General features: G+C 37.5%; 1 protein-coding gene across 2 annotated transcripts in view; it reads right to left on the bottom strand.

The window, feature by feature from the left end:
- RNGTT (RNA guanylyltransferase and 5'-phosphatase) overlaps positions 1–25799 on the bottom strand; it is a 170409-nt gene that overhangs the window by 142777 nt on the left and 1833 nt on the right. For both annotated transcript variants that reach the window (XM_066179570.1, XM_066179571.1), the window contains exons 2-8: positions 21527–21636; positions 15880–15983; positions 15666–15754; positions 10891–10966; positions 7554–7803; positions 1768–1877; positions 899–1000 (exon numbers count right to left, since the gene is read on the bottom strand). In XM_066179570.1, coding sequence (XP_066035667.1) covers positions 899–1000; positions 1768–1877; positions 7554–7803; positions 10891–10966; positions 15666–15754; positions 15880–15983; positions 21527–21636 — 841 coding nt within the window. The remainder of the gene's footprint in view (positions 1–898; positions 1001–1767; positions 1878–7553; positions 7804–10890; positions 10967–15665; positions 15755–15879; positions 15984–21526; positions 21637–25799) is intronic.

The raw sequence follows: 25799 nt of genomic DNA, 5'->3' as shown, positions 1-25799 counted from the left end.
ATTCCCACATATTTCTTAATGCTTGGATGCCACACTGACTGCAAGCTTACTGTGACTTTTCACGCCATGCTCAGCCCAAGCTAATAAACCTTTGAAGCACAAACTCCACAGAGGAGAGACACTTGAAGGGTCTGGGGGTTTTTTATACAAGACAGCTTAGTTCTGGCTCAATTGTCCTAAATCCTGAATGACTTCAAGTGGAGCCACTTGGCAATTCTCGTAAGACACCCAATTCCCCATATTCTCTAGGATTTTTATTAACTAGGATACTCTATTATTAAAGATAACAAACCTATCAATAAAAAGAACTCAGGAAATCTTTAGAATATGTCCAATCAGTCCAATTAGGTTGCAGTTTGTTAAAGTCTTAAAGAAAAGGCACCCCTGCAATGAATGTAAGAGAACTGGTGAGGGAAGATAAAACTATTGACTCTTTAGCTTACATGAACTATGTGCTTGAACAAAGGATCACAGTATGAACAACAACAAAAAAAAAAAAAAACCCTACAAAACTTCTAATACTACCCAGCTTCTGAATGATCAATTAGAAGTTTTAATTTAGCTTATAAATAAAGTCTTCACCTTAGCAAACTCTCACTGTTATGTAAGATTATTCAGAGACCTTGGTGGCAAGCTGTGGCTGACAGCCAGACAAGGGTTATGGAGAAGAGTAAGGGTACCCCCCCTTTAACAGTCAGTGTATAAAACAGCTGCTAGAAAGAAACTTGGCCACAAACTTCAGCAAATGTTGGGTACCAAGGCAGAATAAAAATTAATCTCTGGAGCCTGTTTTGTTGCTGTGCTTTGTCCTTTGTACAAGCAAATTCACTTTCCTGAGAAAATACAAACTGTCTACCGAATTTACTGGGTTTTGCTTTTTCATTTAAAATGAACTTACCGGGTGCCGTCTGCTTTCCAGCTAACTTTGTATGGCTTCTGCTCCAAAAATTTAATATTTTGCTTGTCCATGGAAACAGGCTGCGCTCCAGGGAATCCAGTCCTAATAAAAAGAATCATGTTTACTAATGGTTCTGCAATAAACAATCACAAAAATAAATACACTCTTTACATCAGACTCAAGTCACACTTCATGCCAAACTTGTTGCAAGGTTAACTCTGAGTTAGAACATCTTCTCCAATAAAGTATTTTTCAATAGAAGTCAAAAGCCTGTCTCATAAGAGCAAGGTTATTTGCTTATGACAAAACACTAAATTATGTGAAACTTCAAAGTTTTAACTTTGCAGAAAGAGATATTTAATTTAAAAATTACAGGCACAATGAGCATCAACAAGTTAGGAAGCAGTGTGGATCACCAGCTTTGGAATGGAAAAGTTCAGAACCATAGACATTAAAACCAACATTTTCATCAGAATTGGACACAAATCCAAGTGGGCTACAAAAATGAGTATTATACCTCTGTACTGAAGTGTAATAGCAGTGGTATAGATAAATCTACTGCTTGAGAAAGAACTAAATTTTACGCAAATAGCTGGACTAGGCTACATCTGGAATTTGAACAGCAACATTTTGTTATCTCAATGGAAAAGTAATTCTAGAATCTTGTTTCTTAACATCAAAAACTGATCATTCCATTTCATAGTACAGCGCAAGACTTTCATTGCCAAGTGTGTTTGAGGCTTTTTTTAACAAAAAATCCATCCAAAAATGGTCACCCTTTTTCTCATTTTACAATGAGCAGTTTGATTCTGCAAAATATAAAACATTTCTAGATAGTATTAATAAGTAAGTTCTAAATATTCTCATACCCTTCCCATCCACAGAACTGCTGACATTTTTGCTGTATTCCTCCTAATTTTGGTTGTGTTGTCACCTGGGTCACACATTTAACTGTTATTCCTTCCATGAAAATTGCACCCTAAACAAAAGAAATTTTTTTTAAAACTTAGTAATAAAGCCTTCATAAAATCAAATCAGAATATGTCAATACAAGATTAAGTCTGTGTTCACAACCGTCTAGAATAGTAGCTTTGCATTCCTTAAGATTTACCCCCAAATGCCAAGATACGTTAGCTGAGCTTTGCCAGAAAACTCACAGGTGAACCATGTTATAAACCCAGGAACTGAAATGAGTTATTTACAAGGAAAAAATATAATTTAAAAAAAAAAAAAAAAAAGGCAATAGGTATACAGGCAAAAGAAAGGGATAGCTAGTACTTAGACACACTACTTAGCCAATACTCTCAAGAAAGTTGATCTGGGACAAACTGAACAGGACAGGAAGTATAAACAGCAGATTTGTAACAAAATATTTGCGTAATATATATTTTTATAATTTATTCTCAATCTAAATCAGGTGATTAAAGTGGAGCTGCTATCCTGAATGCCCCAGAAAAGCCTATGTAGAGATCAAAAAAACCAAAATGGAAATAAAACTCTAAAATAACTTGTACATTCTAGAAAAAGTTTGATGCCAAGAGGAATAAAAACAAATCTTGCATAACAGAACACATGAAAGCCATCAGGTCTACAAAACTACAAAATCAAAGATTTCTATGGAGATCTCAAATCAACTAGACTTAATTCAACAGAATCTCAAATAAATTTTCAGTGCACATGAAGATGATCAAACCATGACTATTGACCTGTTGAATCCTACACGTGAAGATACAAATATCTCAGTTCTGTTCTCTAAAATACTAGAAACTAGTATTAACAAATCCAGCTGCATACTACTGCTGAAAGCAGTAGTTTTTTTCTCCTCTGCATTCCCACACATTGTGGCACTCATCTGTTATACACCTGAGCAAGTCTAGGAAGTAATTTGGAAAAATAACATCATAAATCAGTAATCTTCTGCCAAAATAGTATCCTAAACTAGCTCACCATAGGATAACTCAGTACTAGTGCCAGCACAAGGGAAGCAAAAGGGAAAGCAGGAAAAGCAGGACCACAGTTTTCAATACAGCCTGCAGTTAGTTAAGATTGGTTCAGTCACATCACCAAATCGCATTCTGAGAACAGAACATCCTAAAGATATATACTGGTTCATAACCTTAACTACCTTGAGCTCCACAGACTTTCTGTGTGTCACTCACCCCATCCAATTTTCATGGGCACCAGCCGGTGCACCAGCACACAGGGGAGTGGGCGAGAGAGGCAGACAGCTACTCGTGCCTGGCCAGCACATTGTCTGAATTCTGATAAGTGGTAAAGAGCACCAGGAAACAAAAGAAGATGGTTCTGCCTTGCTTCTGTGAATAATGGCAGAGAGCAATGGCAGTATGACTGCTAAGACTGTAGTAACAGGCAGGGAACAGGAAAGATTTTTCCAGAAAAGAAAAAGTAATAAACACAAAATTCCTACTTGAAATTGTTTCTTGCAGATTATCTGCTTCAAGTATAATCAGTAGCTAAGGCACAGCACTATGAAAACAGTGTGACTCACTTGGGCATTCGTGCTTGGCTAACTTAGCACTCCAGGCTTCATGAGGACATTCCTTGGATAAAGTGCTAAAACTGAGCCAGACCCATGCAGTTTTTACCCTACTGTTCAGCTACCAATGCATTTGAAAACAGGACACTGGAGACCATGGTACAGGACTCCAGCAAACTCAGATCACCAGGAGCACATCAACTCCTCAGCACCTGATAACTAAACCAGAGTCATAAGCCTTAAAGGATCCAAGGAAACTACATGCATTTAGTATCTACACTCCACACAACCTAAACACCATCTGTACTAATTAACCTTGCCCCCCTTGCCATGAATTTCTCCACCCATCACTTCAGCTGAAGGAGAAGTGGTAGTGTGGATCATCTTGTGTTGGTTCATATCCTAAACCATCTGGAGAAGTGGGTGAGTGGGAACAGCCCCAAACACACACCTTCCTGACCCTAGTGGCTATCACCAGGCCTGGGTGAGAGCTATCTTCAGCTACTCAGACTTGACTGTGTGCCAATATGCCCAGAGATTACCTCCCAGAAGAAAATAAACATTTCAAAACATGTTGGGAAGAGACATCTTCTAAAATGAAGGAAGTGAGAGACAGGGAATTGCACTGATCAGCTGAGATTTAATACCTAGAAACAGGTCCAAATCACAGTAACTGCTTCTTGGCATGTACAAGCAAAAAAGAAAACCAAATCATACCAACTCTCACTCAGCAGCAAAGGTGTTCCACTAAACATTTGGTTTTCACAACGAAACAGGCTTCACAGAATTGGCATTGCATGCACTTGCCTTGGTTTCTCTTTTGTTTGCTTATCTTGTCCTCATAGAGGAACTCAGAAAACATGGGGTAGATGTAACTTCCACAAAGAGAAGAGTAACCTGTTTCAAAACCAGGTTCAGAGGAGTCAGGATTTCATTAACAAAAATGGAAGAATCTGCAGGGTCTGGTTTAAGCATAAGATAATTAATTTATTTCCACCAAACTTCCTATTAGCATTGTTATTTTTGTGACATCTCTGACTTTAGTAACAGGGATATAGACTGGGATGGTAGTATAAGACTCAGTGTTATCCTTAATTTTAAAAATGGGCTGGAAATAACACTGTGCAATTCAGTATAAACAAAGTTCTACACTTAATAATGGATAAGAAATTATACAAACACACACTGGTAGATAATTAGAGAAAAAGACATGGAAGCAGCAAGAGACCAAAAGCTGAATTAGTACTGTTCTGCTTTGTGAAAAGCAATTATGTTGAGATATATAAACAGAAATATTAGCCTTAAGACATGTGAAATTAATTTCTCCCTATTAAGCCTTACAAGGATGGCCTCAACTAGAGGCTTGCATTCAATTACAGGCACCACAGCATCAGGAAAACATGAGTCAACATGACAGAATACAAAGAATAACAACAAAGGTCAGTAGTACAAAAAGTATGGACTATAAGGAAAAAGTGAACCAATAAGCATTGAACATGGAGAAGGAAATGATACCCATATTCAAGCACATAAAATGGTGCTGCCAAATCAAAAAATAGTATTTTTCCCATATCTTTCAAGATGCCCACAAGCAGAACAGTAAGTGCAAGGGTTAAACTTTGCAAAAGAGAGTTGGTTAGGCAGAAAAACTTCAAGTCACTAATATTTAAAATCAATGTACTGTAATAGTTAACTAATAAATATCATCAATACGTCAAATCAGTTTAATTGCTTCCTTCTGTCTCACAGATGACCACAAGACACCTGCACTCAAAATCATGAAGAAAATCATTAACAGCCACCATCTCTTCCAGATTGTTTAAGATGTCACCATTCATTTCAGGAGCACTGCATCTCACACCCCATAAAACGCAACTTACGTGGGACTAGAAGAGACAAGCCTCTTCAAAAAACAATGAAAGTTCCATTTGACCCATAAAAGGCTGGTAGGCTCTGGCTCAGAATTACAACTTTTAGTCCAATTTGCAAAATGGAGTACTTTTTTCCTGAAGTGAGATTCTAAATTTCAGTTAATAATGCTGTTTTGATGCTACAATCAATACTGCATGCACTAACAAAGTCAAAGCTTGCTTGGATTTCCTGTGTGGCACCTCAGACTGCAACAAGCAGATTTCCTGGTACCTGTCAACTTCCTTCATGTCATGACAAAGGAAACTGTAATAGCTTTATGTTCTAATGATTTTCTACATTTTCTGTAGTGTAGGAAAGAAAGGCTGCCAAGATTTTTTTGACATCAAAATATGGAAGTTTTAATGAACAATGTTGCAGTAAAGTTTCTCACATCAGAGCTTCTGAAATGGACAGCGTACTAACTTCATTTCACAGGCTAGCTGGCAGTTGTTTCTGACTATTCATTATCCTAGCAAGATGCCTGGGAGCTGTCTCCTCCTCTACTACTAAACTTCTCTTCTGTCTCCACAAAGATTTGGGTCAAAATGAGAAAAATTCACAACACAGCTATCACTACAGCTACCTCTAGTTTTACACTGCCTACCCCTAGGCTTTTAGGAAAGAGACAAATTATAAAGGTGGAAACATCTGCTGCAGGAAACCAACATAATACTGAAAATGTAGCCCTTCAGAGAGTAAAATAAGAATATCTGAGCAAGAGGTATTTACCTGATACTCACTCCCCCTGTAGACAGCATATTTACAAGGAATCACAGATAGACTGTATCCATCTCTACTGAGTTAAGAAGCAGTCCCATCTGCCAGCCAAGAACCATGGTAAAGAATTCTGCCCGCTCCTCTTCTTCGTGTCAAAGAATGTTCCTCCAGAGCTGCAAAACTGAATTATACGAATATGCATATTAACTAGATGATTCTTGCTTTCACAAATTATCTAACTCATCATTAACTTTTAGTTATTAATATGCTTATTCGTATAATTTAGCTTCCAGCTTTCAAAACTATGGTGTCAGACAAGAAAAAGCCTGGGAAGTCAGTATCATTCCTGTTAAATAGACCAGTTGAGTTTTACGCTCGATGAAAAGAGGCTGTCATTGTAATTCATCGTAACACCTCAGTTCCTAATGTACCAGAAGGCACATCAAAAAAACTTCATGGTGTTAGGCCCCCAAAAATATTTAGATATCCGTGTTTTACTGAAAGGTTAATGGAGGCCATACCCCCTAAATATACTTTTACTATGTTTTTATGGTGTGGAAATTTTTTTATTCCAGATGAGGGATAATTTGAAAATTTTCAAAGTTCATCTTGCTTCTTAAGACTAGATTTTGCATTCCTGTCAGGCTAATGTTTTCCATACTCCACCTGTAAACCTTTCTGACCAGCTGCAGTAACAACAAAATGCTTTTTTGCAGCCTATTTCAATATTAAGATTTCCAAGTGTCTGCAAGTAAACACACCTCAGCACACAAGTGAAATAATTCACTATTATGAAAAAAACCCAACCTATTTTGTGCTCAGCAATAGTCTAGCCTACTTCACTTGCAAATAAAAAAGCAAGTCAGGAATTTGAAGAGAACTGTCATTAGTCTTCAGATGATACCAATATAATCTTTGTACTTGAGTATTAGTTCCATATAATGGCAACTACAGTAACCTATTTCATCAGAATGATGCAGGTGTATGTCAGAAATCACAGTAAGTGATCAGCCATATTTCTTATAAAGCTAAAACAGCTTTGAACACAATAAAATTTCAAAGCTGCCTTGGTTTTTTTAAGCTCATATTGCTTTTTGCTAATCCAATTTTCAATCCGACAAAATTTCCCAAAGAAAGACTGTTTACCAAAACAAGCACTGAATTTTAAAAATTTTGAATTTCATCCACATGACTAAAAAAAAACAAGAGCTGTTTCCACCCAACTCTAATATCATTTCATCACTAAAGAGAGACTGAATAATTAAGAAGCACTTTACTGTCTCAAAAAACTGTTATAATAAAAAATTTCTAAGTCATTTTTACAACTGGAATATTTGAGGTGTTGAATATTAAAGTTCAAGGTTCACATAGGAAATACAAAAAAGTTTACAACGGATCTAGGAATTTTTCCAGTTAGAGACTATGTTTCCAGTCCCCATTTGCCCAAGCAGTGACACGTGTACAGCATGTAAAATGAGGTTATGAAATTATGTTTAGCAATTAGAATATTAAGTTCCAAAACAAAATTACCAGTTTTAGGCGTTCTTTTCTCCTCTTGCCAAAGGAAGAGCTTGATGATCCAGGTTCTGATTCTGGGCCTCCAGTTTTACCATTATCTTCATCCTCTTCATCCTCTTCATCAAAGCACCATTCTGGAAGCTCTGGTGGTGCTGGTGCATCATCTTCATCGCCATAACGACGAAATAATTCCTTCAAATAGTCACCTTTATAAATACCTGGAGGTCTGGCCTGAGCAAAAGTAGCCACAGCATCCTCAATACTGTTAAAAAAAAAAAAATCACTGGATGCTTAACTTATATGTCTTAGTCATGTCATGCTTTACCAAGCGTAAGAATTATTGGGACTGCGAATCAATACAAATTCTGAAGTGGTAATTGCAAAAACATTCCTTATATTTGAAAGTCCATGCTTAGATCAGTCTGGCAGCAGTTGCTCTTGCACAAGATTCTGTATCACTCTGTAGGCACTGCAAATGTTCCCAAGTAACTGCAGCTCAGGCTGCTTTGAGTCCTTATTGTAGCTCCTAGTGGTCTGCTGATCACTATTTTATCACACATAAAACTTTTTTATTGCTATAGAGAAGCAATGGGTAGCATACAGGTAAATACCTGAGAATTGCATGAACACAAAAAAAGACCAAAGAAACATATCAACAAACTTAATGAAGAAAAATGCAAATGTTTAAATTCAAATATGGTTACATTTTTCTCCACTAAGAATTGTCTTTCCTCTCATTAGAGGTTTTGCCATCATACTCGGAAAAAAACCACCCTAATCTTTTTAAATTACTTCCAGAAGTTTCTCATAAAAGGGCTGTGGTTCAGGAGCCTTTTAATAAGCAACTAATACTTAATCTTGCTCAAATAAATTGGAGGTTGGACCACAAAAATATCAGAAACCAAAACTAACAGTCATGCATCTTTACCAGCCAACTGGAAAATTCTCCAAAATATACAAGAGTGAACACAACACAAGAGTTTTCCCAGGCGATTCTGGATATAACTCTGTCTTCCATTTATCATGGCTGTGAAGAGCAGTAATGCTCCAAGGATCAACATTTTAAAATCCTACTGTATAGGGGACAGGAGAAATCACAAAAATAGAGATGTCCCTGATAGGCTTCTTGACAAGCACGTGTCTTAAAACTGGAACAAAAGCACATACTCTACCCTCTACATTTTTTTTTTCAGATATTTAATTCAAAATGCTTTCTTTTTTTTTTTGGTCTGATCAGTACAGTATGGAATGGAGCTTGAGAACTTTAAGGTGTAAATTTTTCAGAATAGACAGAAACAGCATCTAAGAACCATTAAGGTTGATTCACCCCTCTCATCTTTGTAAGAGGAGAAAACAAGAGGTTCTCCAGAGTGACACTACGACAGAGTATCATTTCAAAAATGACAGCTTAAGAGTCTGAATTACTTAGAAGGATCTCTCTTCCCCATTCTGTTTTCTAAGACTCCTAATTTCTTTCTCACAAGACACTTTTTTACTTTGCTATCTTTCTTAAATTGTTTCACATCTTCTGTAATGAATGCCATTGAAAGGACAAAACAAACCAAGAATTACGGGGTCTGAAAAATGCTCAGTTTTTTCTCTGAGGACATCAGAAGAACACTATAGTCTCCTGGAATAGATGGCAATGGAAGCCAAAAGAGGTGGCACAGATTTCAAATACAGAATCCTAGCTGAAAGAAAACAATTTTCCAAGTTTTAGAAACACAGCAGTCTTTAGGAAAAATGAGTTGTTGAAAAGACAATCAAGTAAGGTTTCTGACCTTATTGGTCAGAAAGCTGAAGAGTTTGCAGGCCTTTCTCTAAACTAACTATAAAATATATCCCACTGTAGACAATACAGCAGCAACACTCCTACATCATATGCTTAAGGGATGAACAGGGATGGATTTTTTCCATCAGGATGATCTTATTTCCTCATTAGCAAGAAACAGTGCCTTGTTTTAAGGAATGATACAGCAAATTAGATTTATCTTGATACAATGCTCAGCATTAACTAGCATCGTGCCAAAATTGTTTCTTTTGCTGTGGACATTTTTTCCTACCAGGGGATATCTGGATGTTCTATTAAAATAATCTGACAAGAGGAACAAACTTGATACAAGTAACTACCCAAAGTAAAAAAAAATAAGACATGGCTCTTGAGTTTTAAGGCTTTTCCCACCAAGGTTTGAAAACAGAGAAGCGGCTTAAAAGCAGGAGATCCAAAGAGATTCAAGTGCCTTTCCTCTTCAGAACAAAGGATCAATTCTAAGTCTCATTATTGCATGCTACTTTTAAATTGTTTGATTAAAAGCATACAAATTTTCTAATTCATAGGAACAAGAATCATACTATAAAAATATTTGTGTCTATGTCTACTTCCTATACACGCCTATGATCCTGCAAAGATTCAGTCACCCATCACTACTGGTTTTCCATGTCCATTACTCCAATGTCTTTATTCCAGGTTTACTAGCAGACAGTAATGACCTAGTTCTTTGCAAACAGCCTGTACATGTATGCTACATATAATAACTGTCCAGTCACAAGAAAATCCTGCAATGGGAGTAGAATTTTCTCCACTTTAAGAACTACATATAAGAAATATCATCAGAATGTTTAACAGGTTTGTCAAGAAACATGACTTTCACAGGACTCTGTCAAGAAAGAAATAGAGTTATGCAAATACTATGAAACAAAAGTTATGCAAAAGTTATATCCAGCAGGATGGTACAGGCATTGTTTGGGTTGGGGGTTTCTTTTAAAACTAATGTTATCTAAAAAAGATAATTACTCTGTATGAATGAGTGAACGTTTTTAAAAAATTAAAAAAACAGGCGAGTCTGTGCAGAAGCATGCTGCAGACTTTAGTCAAAAAACAAGCTGGAAACAAGCATTTTGTCTGCCCCCAATCCTTCAGAACTGTATCTGCTGTTGCTCTAGTTAATCTCTTCAGATCTCAAAAAAGCCGAAAAACCAACATGAAAAAGATTAAAAAGTAGGGGAAATAATCTTTCAGGGATCTCGGAACTCTACATTCTTGCTGAAAATGTGGGACACGTCATGGGAAAGAGACACAGTATGATATATACACTGCTAAAGGCCCACACACAGCAGGCACAGCTGACTTTTGACCTACCAGACCTGGAATTCTTGACTGCAACAAGCGAAGCTACCAAGGGGTGATGTGAAAAATGTTAATATGGGCTGTTTACTCAGGATTATTAGGCAGCTATAAAACAAGCAATAGTGAATAAATTAGCACAGCTGTCAGGACAATGAGTGAAACAGGGTGAAGAACCCTTTGGCCACATTCCACAAATCCCCAGGAGCTAACATTCAAAGTTACCTCCAGTCCAACTTCTCGACCAAAAAGGCACAGATCAAAAATCCAGTTCTATTGAAACCATGTGTACAATGGACACCTAGAAAAGACAAGAAAAGGGCATAATCACTTGCAAGTGGTTTTAACAAACATATTTAATATCAAAACTGTGGGTTTGGATCCTTCCACCTTGATCTGTAATATTAAAGGGTTATCTTCCTTCCCATCACAGCAGCACAGACCACTAGGGCACATAAGCCTAAAAGGCAATTTATTACATTCTTTCTGCAAATTAGCAGCAGCAGGGGTAGAGGATACTTCAGTTCATCACAATCAAGAGCACTGTCTTAATGTGATTGAAATATGGCTAATACAGATAAGATTCACAAATCTGCTCAAATGCTTATCAGAAGGCAATATAATCAAATTCATTAATGGCTTTCAGTGGATTCAACAAGCATGACATTCATTTCATACCATCAGGAAAAAAAAATCATATTCATATTACCTTACCTCAAAATTGAAAAGGATGCCAATAGACCACAATTCTAACTCAAATTCCCTATTACCATGCTAAGACCAGACTTAGTAATTTTGAAAAAAACAAGAATCTACAAAAAGAAAACTATTCAACCGTATAATCACCTTGAATTACTTATCTTTTCAATGTGAAAAAAAGAATTAAGTGTTCAGCCTCCGTATTACTGAACTCATCCCCAGGTGAAAGGAGGGATACACTGGCAAATGTATTGCATTTTTTCTCTCAAGGCAACAGCACCATCTAGTGATAAGCAGACCAGCCTCAGTGCTATTAAAAAAGTTATGAAGGATTCAGGAAAGATGTTGCCTCTTCTTCCTATTTAATTTTAAATTTTAAGTATCATTAAAGTTTCCACTTACATCAAGAGCAATCATTTTTAACATGTTTCGGTTGTTACTACAGAATCATAGAATTGTTTAGGTTGGAAAAGGCTCTAAAGAACATTGAATCCAACCATTAACCCAGCACTGCCAAGTCCACCACTAAGCCTTGTCCCCAAGTGCCACGTTTACACAGCTTTTAAATACTCCCAGGGATGGAGACCAAACCATTGCCCTGCGCAGTTTGTTCTTATGCTTGACAACTTCACCTTTTGGTGAAGAAATTTTTCCTAATGTCCTAAACCTCTCTGGTACAACTTAAGACCACTTCCTCTTGTCCTGTCACCGGTTGCCTGAGGAAAGACACTGACCCCCATCTGGCTACCACCTCCTTTCAGGCAGTTGTAGAGAGTGATAAGGTCACCCCTGAGTCTCCTTTTCACCAGGCTATACCATCCCAGCTCCCTCAGCCACCCCTAATAAGACTTGTGTTCCAGACTCTTTACCAGCACTGTTGACCTTCTCTGGACACATTCCAGAACGTCAATGCCTGAGCACCAGTGCCAAGTACCAGGGGACAATCACTTCCTAATCCTGCTGGACATTGGGCTTCTTGGCCACCTGGGCACACTGATGGTTCATGGTCAATAGATCAGCACACCCAGGTCCTTCTCTGCCAGGCAGCTTTTCAGCAGCTCTTCCCCAAGCCTGCAGCATTACCTGGGGTTGTTGTGACCCCAAGTGCAAGACTTGGAACACAACACCATGAAACAAGCCACTTGAGTCTTAATTCATTTCCTCATTTCTCTACCATAGCTAGTAAAGAAAGTTCAGTAACAATTCACTTGACCTGTATTCAAACAAAATGTGAATATCTATCTTTTTTTAAACTCCTCTACACTGAAGTATAAACTTTTTCAACTGGAGAACCAAAAAGTACCTACAAAAAGTAGACTGATAAAAAAAACCAAACCAACTTTAAGTGAGTAAAAAAAGGGTATGTATTAACTGTAACAGGGTCGGGTTTTCTGCCTGCCCCACCAAGGTTCCCTTCTTGATAAAGCAAGGTAAAAATTACTATGAATTTTTTTGGATTCATCATTTCTAACCACTTAAAAATACTAAAAGCGGTGTAATTTCCATCAAATTAAATGAATTTTAGCTTCCTTAAATAATTTATTCCTAACAATCATTTCTCTTTAGTTTTCTGCTGAAGCAAAATTTTTGCACTTCCTTAAGGTTGGCAAGCATACTCGTGTCCTTGATGCTGCAAAAATAAACTTTCATTCCTACATTGCTCTAGATGAATTGAAAATTTTGATCACTTATCATTCACATTTCAGTCTCTTTTCATATATTTTCATATTTCTAATCGTGACACTGAGAACAAAATTGCACACAATTGCTATCACTAAGTCCTGCAGCTGATACTGCTGCCAAGAAAGTTAAGTCAATAATTTAATACGCATGACAAAGATAAGAAGCATCTCAGCATTAGACCAAATGGCTTGGAAGAGAAAGATCACACAGGGTGCAGTACTATCACTGCTGTAGACCACTTTCACTTTTGATAAACATCCTCCAGACCGGTCCGTCTGGTGCTCTGTCAGAGGAAACAAGTGCACAAAATGACAAGTTTCGCTAATTCACAAAAGGGAAGTGGAAAATTCCAGCATTTCTCTTTTACTATGAAAGCCTAAACAATATGCTCTTCAAAAGTTTAATCAACATACTATTTTCTCTTTGGTTCTTTCTATTTGTTTTTCCCCTATAGAGGTGAAATGTCTAAATAATGGAAAAACATTCCACAATTCATCAAAGCCAAAAGGTTAGCGACTTAACACTAAAAATGGCATAAGTTGAAATATCAACTAAATGGGTCTGCTACTTATAGGATATCACCATGCTATCCATGCACTATATAAATTGCTGACCATAACCACTATTTCAAGTTCTAAAATATTATTGGAGGACCAAGTGGAAGAACTGCAAAAGGAGACTGAAAATGAGGAATTGCTATAAGAAAAGTGAGTGGGATCGGTCACCAACAACATCTTGCTTCTAGCATAAGTTTTGAAATACTTTGATGACTGATCCCACTCACTCTCATTTAGCAGTTCCTCATTTTTTTAACCACGTACTCGTATTACTGTTCAGAGAAGAACACGCAGGACTCTGTCCTGGTTTCAACTGAAGCAGAGTTCATTTTCTTCACTCTGGCTGGTGTGGAACTGTGTTTTAGACTTGTGCTGAACACAGGGTTGATGATATAGAGATGATTTTGTTACTGCTGAGCAGGGCTTACACAGAGCCAAGGCCTTTTCTGCTTTTTGTGCTGCCACAGTGGTGAGGGAGTTAGGGGTGCCTGGGAAGCTGGGAGGAGACACAGCCAGAACAGTTGACCCAAACTGACAAAGGAGATTCTCCAGACCACGGAACACTCAGTGCATAGAGTGGGAGGAAGAACGAGGAATGGGGGGACATTCAAAGTGATTGCATTTGTCCTCCCAAATCACCATAAGGTGTGATGGGGCCCTGCTCTCCTGGGGATGGCAGAACACCCACCTGCCCATGGGAAGCAGGGAAATCATTCCTTGCTTTGCTTGTGTGCTCATGAGTTCTCTACCTTCACCCTTACAGTTCTCCCTCCAGTCCCACCAGTGGAGAAGTGAGGGACCAGCTGTGTGGGGCTTGGCTGCTGGCTGGAGTTAAACCACAACAGTCTCGAATTAAACTGCACTCTGTGTGCAAAAAAGAAGCAAGTATCTAAAAGAAAACTAGGTGAAAAAATGGGTGATCAAATTACACCTCTCAAGCACCAAAAAACCCAAAAAACTCAGTGGTACCACATCCTGCAACAGAACAAGAAGCAGTGGCTACAAATGGAAACAAAATAAATTTTGATTCAACATGAGGAAAATACATCTGTATATTTTAAGAACAAACACTGGAAGAGACTGCCAAAAGAAGTTGTGGAGTCTCCAAGCTTGGAGGCTGGTCAACAGCCAAATGGGCATAGTCCTGAGGAAGCTGTTTCAGCTGTTCTAAAGAAGGGCAACTCAGTAGCTGATTTCCACAGGTCCCTTCCAATAACGTCAGCTATACTACCTCGTATCTGGATGAATCCTAAACTTACCTTATCCTAATCCTAAAATCCTTAACATACCAGCTTAGTTTACCAAGCTCTTAGCAATGACACCTGCACAAACAACTGTTCCATATACTCCTACATCACACACTCGCTCAGATTCAAGAAGGCTGCAAAATCATCCTCCAACCCATTCTAACTCTGGAAATTCACCTGAAAGTAATTTCTTGTCTCTGACAGTTTGCAGATAGAGATGAACACTAGTTTGATTGAAAAAAATCAGAGTAAAATAGTTTTAACTAAAACTAGAAATCATGCAAAATAAACTCAGAACTTATTTCCGAGTAAAAAAAAAAAAAACAGTATGCTTAGAACATTCAAATATTTACTGCAAGACAGCATACCACAGAAGAGACACTTAGCCTAGTATCTACTACCAGTTTTTTGAGATTTCTAAAGAATCTCTGATAATTCAGCTACCAAATATGACCTCAAGCAAACCAGACCAACTAATGTCAACACAATACATAACTTGCATTTGTATCAGCAGAAGTTACAAAACCACAGTGCAAGTATCATGTATTTGTAGACAGCTCTTTGGCCTGCATAATTTTCTGCATTAAGTCAACAGCTGTTATCAAACTGATGGAGGCAGAAACATACTCCTCTCTGTAAAAAAATGGAAATACATTAGTTTTGCAGTTAAAGCAATCAAATTTATATATGCATAAACACTACACTGAGGAAATTCTTTAGCTCAGACTTCTAAGAGAGACTGCGGTTACAAGCAAATATGAAACAAACTAAGAATAAAAACTAATGATGGGCACAAGATGGATATAAGACGTACCTATAAGCTCTGAAGGATTCTTATCACTGAAGTGCTCGCATACACGGATAAATGTTTCTGTATTCTCAGGTGTAGGGCACTCACCATGCCTGAAAAACAGAACAACACATGGATTAGGAGATACCAGGGGAAAGGGAAAAAAATAATTAACTTCTTTGGTGTGATCTTTCAAATTTAAAGCCAAAGAAAAAATTTAAATGTGCACACAACTTACCCTTTACATTGGAGCTTTATATATTTAATTCCCTCTTTCTCTATATCATTTCTGTCATAGAATCTAGTGGTGTTGGTCAAGTCTACTAGCAAACCCATTTTAACCTAAAAAACAAAACAACAAAAAAATTAAAAATAAGCATATATGTGGTTCAAATACCAGTGCATAAATATTAAATGTCAAAAAACAAAATAATTAAAAGCAACTACAGGCTACATTTGTAAATTTAAAAATTATTAAATATTGCATTTGCTTGTAAAATCTGTATTTTACCACTATGACAGACATCTGCATTTCTTTGTGAAAGCTGGTGTCTAAATTAGCTCTAGTCATCAATTCAAAAACTTCAGTTTGCTTCAACCAATGATTCTAAATTAGAAAATTCTGCTAACAGCACAAAAGTCTGGTAAAGAATTACTTTAACAGGCTAAAAAGACAAACATGACAGAATCAAGTGCTCTTATGCAAAGCAGAATAATACTAAACACTGGCACAGTGTAAGAAAAAATAATTACTGAGACTTACATATAAGTACACTCTGGGGAAAAAAAAAAAAACATTTTAATTTACCTGTCTATTAGAGTGCAACACAATGAACACTTTTTCAATCAAATTAATTAAATTCTTAAAAAATCTTATTTAAAGCTAAAATGCAAAACAACTTCAGACATTCAAACATGCTGTCAGCAGCTAAGGTGGCAGTGTCAACCACTCAGATGTTAGGACGTACCTGAATCCAGGATGCCTTGCCCACTCTACCCTAATGTGTCCCCTTGTGCATCAACTTAGTTTTTTAGAGTTTGTTTTTATAGCTGGAAAATAGGTCTTTCAAAGAGCCTTGTGGAAGTGACTATGTTTTTAAGAAGGAAAGCAGAAATTCCACTGGGTGGCACAAAACACACAGAGTATTAAATCATATCCTACTGATCCTTGTACCAAACAAAATTTCCAGCAACAAACAGCTCACTAACACACCTGAGCAAAGAAACTATTTCTGTTTTCCTGTCATGTAAGTGCAAGCAATTGCTTTTGGACAAAAAAACTCAATGTCATGCTTTCAGGTAAGACCAACAGAACTGGTAATAATTTAGCAGTGCATTTGGAGGAATTACAAAGTAAAACACCATTTCCACACAATTCAGATAAGGAAAAATCCAATTATAACTAGAATACAGTTCAGAAACATCTGTTTCACATGAATAGGTTGTTTCATAGACCCCTAATGGAAAATTTCCAATTATCTATAGAGATAGCTCTCCATGATATTCAAACTTCTGACGATAAACTTTGTAGTAATACTTTATTTACTCTTACCACTGTGTTTTGCAGAAATACAAACCACCTCACAAGAGGGTCCAGCTGAAAACAATGTTACACCATCTGAAACTTCAAATATAAAGTGTCAATCGAGATGCTAAGCATGGAGATTGACAGCATCCTAGACAGTGATTAATTCTGTAGAAATTATACAAAGGCAATTAATTCAATTATTACTTTCCTTCCTCTCTATTCCTTATAGCATTTTGCAAATGTCTCCAAGACTACTTAATTCAGGTCTGTAGGACTTCTCACTTGCTATTCTTTTGCCATTATTACAGATCATTTCAATCATATGTAACTGAAGCTCATGTGAAGTGACACTCCCTCACACACTTCAGGGAGCAGTAAGGCAAACAGGCACTGAGTGTAATTTATCCAAAGCTACAAAAGCATTTATGGTGTATAGAACATGTAAGACCTAAAAGCAGTTTTCCTGCTTTAAAGAAAGCCTAATCATTTGCATTCTCAGTCCTTGGGATTGACTGCACATATCACATTACAATGTAGAGAGTGCAAAGCAAAAGAAAATTATAAAGAAATTTTTAAAGAGCAGCAGGATTATACAACATATCAAAGGATACAACTATGATTTTCAAAACATCCATGCAAAAAACCCACCGGTACCACTGGAACAAAATAAAAGCCTTCCCCTCACTTCCTCACGTTCCAGATATCCCCAGCTATTAATGCCTTAGGCATGTGCTCTTCTGCTGCTGTGGAATAAAATGGGCTTTGCTAGGTTCTACAGTATGACCCCAGAAGCTTCTCCTTAGACATTGGAGATTGAAAACATCCTCCCCAGGAAGGAGAGAGCATACTACAATACACTCCATTCACTCCAGTCTCAGGAATTTTTTCCTGCATTTCTTATTTGAGGAAAATAGTTTAGATCAGTGATTGAATGTATCTGTAAAAACAATAATGTGGCTGAAAATTAGTAAGTAGTTTTCCTAACAGGAATTCTGTAACTTGACCATACTAATTACCCAAACATTCTTTTGAATTCACTAATTTGAGTCCTAGCTCTTTGTGACAGAAATAAATCCGTATAAAGCATAAATACCTGTATAAAGCATAAACTGTAGTAGCCTACCTACTCAAGAAATAGATTTAAAAAAAATTATTCACGCTGTCACCAATTCCTCCTGCAATTCATTTAAGAAAACATTAAGATACTATGCCAATATTGGTGATGAGAAGAAAAATGGTGCTGCCACGGCTAATCGAAACAGTTTCTAACATTCAGATTTTCAGCAGCCAGCTCCAGGAGAAAAGGAATCACACAGAAGCTTGTTAGAGACAGTTCCTCCCAGACAGATGTTGTCTTAAATGCTAAACCAGTACTTTCAAAAATCTGTGGTAACAGCAGTATCTCTCTATTACAAAAATCCAGATGTAAAAGTTTCTGCTGAAATCTTTTATTTGGGAGCTAAACTATATGGACTTAAGTAATAACCAGTTCTCAGAAGTAATTATTCTGCAAAATATTAGCAGAAAAAAACACACTGCAATAAAATTACAAGAACCATGCACAGTGAGTTACTTTCACCTTGAGTGGGAAAACTCACTCTCACAGGGCTTCTCAATTTCACATTTATTTCATTGCTGGCTTGTTGGTAATCTGCTGATCAACAAATAGAGCACTTTAGCAACCACTATATAACTTGGCAAATAAAAAAGAAATATATAGTTTCAAATAGCAAACATTCATCAACAATGCCAGGGTCCAATACAATGTAATAGATTTGACGAGAACAGAGAGTTTGAGAGAAATTCTGCTTGTTATATCAAAATCACCAAAATAAAAGTGGGGATCCTCATGCTACTAATTTTAATATCAACTTCTAATAATCTGATGTCACTCAAGACATGAACTTGCAGCATTACAACAGAACTGATAGATGTGACTACTGGAAAGGCTACAAAGTCTCACCATGATTTTTTTGGGGTTTTTTTAATGGTTCAAATCACTAAGGAGGCAAGCATTTAGAAATTCTGAGTAAGGCTATCAAGTTCTTTGTAACTTCAAAATATACACAGAATTTTAAATTACTTTAAAACATGAAGAAGATTGGTTTGGGAAAATTTCCAGGTATGCCTATCAAATGCAGCCAGAGTCAAAAATAACATAATACATAAAAGAGGAACTCAAGTAGAATTTAGATGCACATGTCAGAGATTTAAATATTACAGTTTATAGCTTAAACATTTTTATGAAGTGTTTTTGTCCACTAAAACTGTATAATGAAGCTACACCAATAAAAGTTGCATCACCAAAGCCCATCCTGAACGGGCCCTCTGACTGAGGCCCTGGACTATAAGTTGATCTGAGATTAGGTAAGACTGACACTATTCTCAGGTCTGGGCTGGGGGAGAAGAACACTTCCACAGGAGAATTAAGCTCAGCAGCTTTGGAGTGGAGCCATATCCCCAAGCTTATCAGTAGCCAGGTCTGCACAGACTCTGCCCCAGTCTGGGGGGAGGAGGAGAGCTTTTGGATGTGTAGCCTCCGCCCAGAGGCAGTGAACGCCCCGCACAGACAGCACAGCTGTGGGGGCCCCCACACCAGGATCGCCACATCCATGGGACATTCACGTGAGGGACAGCAGAGGGGGTGTCATGATCCATCAAAGGCCCTCTGAATGGTTCCTGAGCCCCTGCACGTGATGCAAAATGATGCAACTGACACAGAGCCTTGCAAGGGGCAGCATCAAACTTTCCCCCGCACAGGGGAGGCACCTGGGCATTTCCACCTGGCCCAAACGTATATTAATCCATTGGATTCTATAGTTTTTGATGGGGGACCCTCCCCACCAAGAAGACCAGAGGGAGGGGAGCAGCAGGATGTCCCTGGGACCCAAGGAAGGGTGTTTCTATTTAATAGACCCTATCACTCTTTCTGTGCCTCACCCACTTCTTTTTTCTATTTCTTTATCTTTCTTTCTCTTTGCTTCTTTTACTGTTAAATAAACTATATCCATTTCTTGATATCAACACTTAACCTCTTTTTGTTTTAATCTTGTTTTAGGAAATATTTTGAACCTCAGTTTTATTCACAGTGAGTTCTGTTTGATCCTCTGTTGATTAGAGCTGATCATAAAAGCACAGATGCAAGAACTCTAACAAGAAAAATCCTACCAGTTCAAGCATTGAGAAGAGGCACATAGACTTCACTGATCGTACTTTCTTACCCCATTACTGCACAGGCACTTCTACCACTGCTACACTGAGTAGCTCACCATCTATTTCATACCTAAGCCTAGAAAAGATTAATAAAATGAGAATTCCCATCTTTTAGTCACCTAACTCTTCTGATGTTTCAGGTCTGATACTGTTAAACAAATACAGAATTAATTTAACTTTGATCAACAGCAAAAAGTAATGAAAAAACCCACAGAAAAAACACCACTTGCATGATTCATCTCAGACACAATCAAAAGAAATTGAACTAAACTTCTATATTAAGTTTAATAACCAATTAAATTAATTAGGTGGTAAGTCTTCCTTTGCCCAGGAGGCTCAAAATCCCATTTCCCACATCACCAGATGCACCAGACTGGCCACAACCTACATGAAAGGCTGAAAAGGTCCTGCTCCCCACCTTTATTGTCACAGTTGTGCTACAACAACATGCAGAACAACATGCAAACTGAAGCACACAGACAGAAATGGGCAAAACAGAGTATGAAGAAGCGAGCCAGAACCACAAGTCTGTAGTGGTGGATGCCACGAGGTTTAATAAGGCAAAGTGCAGGGTCCTGCACTTGGGTCACAGCAGCCCTGGGCAGTGCAACAAGTGGCTTGAGAGGTGCTCAGCAGAAAGGGACATGGGGGTGCTGGATGACAGCTGGCTCAAAATCAGCCAACGCTGTGCTGCCCGAGTGGCCAAGAAAGCCAGTGGCACCAGGGCTGTATCAGCAATGGTGTGGCCAGCAGGACCAGGGCACTGACTGCCCCCTGTACTCGGCACTGGTGAGGCCACACCTCAAGTGCTGTGTCCAGTTCTGGGCCCCTCACTTTAAAAAGGACACTGAGGTGCCGGAGGGTGAATAGAGAAGAGCAACAAGGCTCATGGAGGGTCTCTTATGAGGAACAGCTGAGGGAGTTGGGTTTGTTTAGTCTTGAAAATTCTAACCTGTAAGAAAATGCTTTCAGAAATCCAATAATTGCACAGGAGACCTGGAAATGTAAACTAAAAAAAAAAAAAAAAATCCGTACAGGTGTCCCAAACAAAGCCATCCATCATTTCCTGAGATCTGAAAAGCAACACTTGAGTAAACATTAATAACGAAAGCAATGCTTCAATTATTAGAAAATTTAACTTTACCTTCAGACTCTTTAAGTAGTTGGATAACATACTTGGGTGAAAACGATTTTCTTCAGCAACCTGTTCATCATATCTTGGTCCTAACATTGTCTTCAAGGGTAAAAACTTCCCTATGAAAGATAATAAAATTTTGTAGTATTTTATATATATATGTACAGTAGGACCTTAGCGTTACAAAGCAACATGCTGAGCAGTTTTAGACATTCACCTTCAATAATAAATAATTGCAGAAACAGTATTGTCAACAGTAAATCTGAATATTTTTTAGTTATGAGTTCTCAGAATTCACAAGTTTAGAAGTTTAAAGGAAATACAGGTCAGTTCATCTAAAACAGAATAATTTAACATTTTTAGCTACCTTTTAGTGTGCTTTAAGTTGGGGAGCTACAGCACAATAGAATATAGAAAATTTAAACTCAGTACACATGAAAACATGAAAACAGTGTTTTAAAATGACAGTTTGTCATCCAATCATGTAAACATCAGCTTCGATTACCTGCAAATATAACATACAGTAAAGACCCCTGCAAAAAAAAATTATCAACACTCTATATAGTCTCAAATTAGCTTCTACCTTCCATGAAATAGATATTAGAAACCATAGAAGACAGACATCTGGAAACTATGAAGCTTTATGCAACTGGTTAGCTCAGGTTAAATGTTAGTGAGCAACATGAGAAACAGCTTCACTGTTCACCTGTCTGAGACCATTCCAAAATTTACAGCTAAATGGAGACTTATTTTGTCACGCAATCAACACTCACATTAAATGGTAATAAATTATAGTCACTTCAACTTGTTAGAAAACTTTCACTTTATTGTCCTTTGCCTTTTCATCCCAACAGTTACACACCCTCCATCCACCCTGGTAAAGGCTGTTGGGTTGGATACCTCTCCTCCATTTCCTTATTTCTTCAACTATCTAATTTTCTTGCTTCTTTGTGTTCCTTGTCACCTTCAACACAATCATCCAGCCTCTCTCCATTAGCCCTTCCACTTTAACTCATTATACTCCTCTATACAGACTGATTAGGCAAATCCTAAATTTGCATGATCTAAACACAAAAATCTATCATCACCCTAATTTTTGCAAAACAACATCGTGCTTGAAAGTCTTTTGACTTTGCCATTTGTCACACCCATACTAACACATCTACTCGTTCATTATGGAACATGAATAATGTAACTAAGCTATTTTAACCAAGGCACTCAAGAATACGAGTTGCACTGACAAAAGAGTCAATGGCTGCATAAGAAAACCACCATCCTTTACAAGATGCTGGGAAAAGAGAAGAGTGAGAAAAGTGCCTGGAGGTTACAATTTTTTTCCCATAGCATCTGGTATGAGACTGTACAGTTGCACAGAGGACTCTCCTGTTCTCCATCTTCTGGAACAGAGAATGAACATGCTCATTCTCTTCCTAGCAATAAACCTTGATTTAGTGTCTGATTTGCACTCTGATTTCTTTTTGAGGAACCAAAATACATTCCTGTTCTCTGACAGGAAAAGACAGACAAAGTAGTCTAGTCAGCATCCCCGGCAGCATTTGAATACCTACAGACAGCTGTGGAAGTGATGAATATTTCATAGAGAGCCCATTTACTACGTCTTTCAAAGCTGAAACACAGATGTTTGGAAGTATTTAGGTGCTCAGCTTCTATAAATTCCAGTTTCTTCTTCTCTACCTGGAAAATTTGCAATTTGGTTTCTGTAAAAATCCTCCATCCCTGTGTGCATACTAGCATCTAATTAAGCATCATCAAGCTACTGAAAATCTAACCATTAATTCTAAAAAGATTTCTAAACTGTTTGAGTAATATGGACAAGTATAAAGGAGGCAGTAGCTACTGTCTCTTCTACAGTTTTGCCTTCCATCTTATGCTAAAGAAGTGATGCAGTAACAGCTAACTCCAACTCAACTTAAGCCTCCATGCATAAGCTTTTGAAGATTAAAAAATCATTTGCTGAATGAGGTGATCCAACAGTAACAAAGTGATACTTTACATGGATATCAAGGCATCCCAAGTCGTTTGAGCACCTAAACTACATTATGACACTAATTTTAACTCCTCAATAGAATTTCCACATTAACTTTAAAATGTTACTGGAACCCTGATAACTGATGATAACCTACAATTACGTTTAAATTTGTCAAAGAGTTTTTGGAAAGTGGCTATTAAAAACCATTTTCCAAATTAGTTACTTGTCTTAACAGATGGTATTTCTTTAGGCTGAAAAATAGGTAAAAATTCTAAAAATACGAGCCTAGTATATCAGAGCACAGACATCAAGTGGATAAATCTGAGGGAAATTGAAGTGAAGAATGTAACACACCACATTTTCTACATGTACATGCTCTAACTTTGTCACATTTTTTATCTTCAAATCTAAATTCTACAGCATACCAGTGAAAAAATACTCTTAATTTAGCCTTATTTTCAGTGACATGAAGCTATCAACTCAAAACATGACATACATCATTATGTATGACCATGGTATGTTTAGATTGAGCATTGATTAGGAAGGCTAGACTGGATAGAGTGACTGAGGTTAAGGGAATAAAATTAAACAGTAAAATTCACAATTTTAAAAAAACAGTATCTCTAAAAAGTAACAGTTTTCTGATTCAAGAGAACTATGCTGGATCAAAGCATCCATTTCTCCTAGTATGTCATCACCAGCACAGGCCAATAACAGACAATTCAGAAAGAGAGTAAAACAGTAACAATGACAATCCATCATCAGATTATTCTCCCCAACTACAAGAAGTTATAGGTCAGAAACTTCCTGAATCAGAAGCATTACTCTTATTTAAGGTGCTCTCTCATATGCAATATGGATACTTTCCGTAATATCCCACATTCTGCATGCTACATGTGTGTATACAACAGGATTAATTAATATACATCAATAGAAGGAGGTTGGGAAACACTGCTGAGACACTTCTCATGCCTTTTCTTCTCTATCTTGCTAGCACTTTCCATGGCAAAATCGCCAAGAGAATGGGTTTTCAGTGGTCACGAGAAGCAGATATCTGCTGAGATGGTGATGCCAAGACAGTAATGCTAAGGCAACCTGATCACTTCAGGTCTAAGCATTCAGAGAAAGCTCTTTTCATCTAAATGACTGAAGTTCTACTACGCAATGAATGTGAAAATGTGTGCTCCTGAGGAACTGCTGTACCATAAAACCAGAAAATGGCACAAAACTACCAATATTTAAAGAAGTGAACTGGAAAATAATGAGAGATGCATATGAATTCACCTTGTCCAGGATAAAGAACCCTGTTAACCAGAATGAACCCATTCTCACCAACAGCAGACTTTCAGGCCTCATTAGGACTTGTGTTGAGGTCACCTAGAAATACTAGATGCCACAACCATGGGACAAGAGCATCATGATCAAACACTCGATTAATATGAGTCCACAGAAGCCATATAAACCTTGCTTAGCAACACTATTACTAATACACTGTCAGATGGAAATAAAGTCGCATACAGGTGCTTAGAAATCTGATTTAAACACTAATTAAAACTAGAATGTAACATTCTATTTACATGTATCTCCCAGCTATCTGGGAGATAGTACCAACATCAATTAAACCCTAAAAATTTTCACCCATAAAACTGCTAGATGTCTTTGAATGTAAGAGAGCAAAAAATGGAAGAAGACTGATGGCATACCATTACTTCTGGTCAGTTGTTCACATTAAAAAATCAAAAATTAGGTGAATGAGAACGCATCCTGAAAAAGCACCCAAAGAAATGAGCCAAGCACTTTCAGTTTTTTTACTGTGCATTAACTTCCTGTGCATGATGGCGTGGAATGGAAAAGAATTACCTTGCAGTTCCTGAATAAACAAACACACAAGCAGTGATGGCACAGCAGATGACACACCGATGACCCTCATTCAGGCTTACTCTAGGTTGCTATTTCTGAGAAACCATGGCTCAAAAGACAGACAAACAAAAGGCACAACTAACAGAGATCAAGAACTTGCTGAGAAGAAAAACACAAAATAAAGAATCACTAGTCCATTTTTGTCATGGTCAAAGGTTCGCGCTATCAAACCTCTCTCATTAGATACAAAGTAATGCATGAGGCCATGATCAGGAGAAAAATATAATGGACATGAGCAATCCAACAATGCTATTATTTAACTGAGCCAAGTTCAGAGAAGTGTAAGGAACTTGAGGGAAACCAGTAACCCACAAAATGAACAACTGATGTTAAATACTGATAAATGCCAAATAATGCACATTGATGATTATT

This window comes from Chamaea fasciata, unplaced genomic scaffold, assembly GCF_029207755.1.
Source record: "Chamaea fasciata isolate MVZ Bird 193981 ecotype frontalis unplaced genomic scaffold, bChaFas1.0.hap1 SCAF_3, whole genome shotgun sequence".
In the NCBI taxonomy this organism is placed as follows: Eukaryota; Metazoa; Chordata; class Aves; order Passeriformes; family Sylviidae; genus Chamaea; species Chamaea fasciata.
This window is presented reverse-complemented; position numbering and strand designations above follow the sequence as displayed.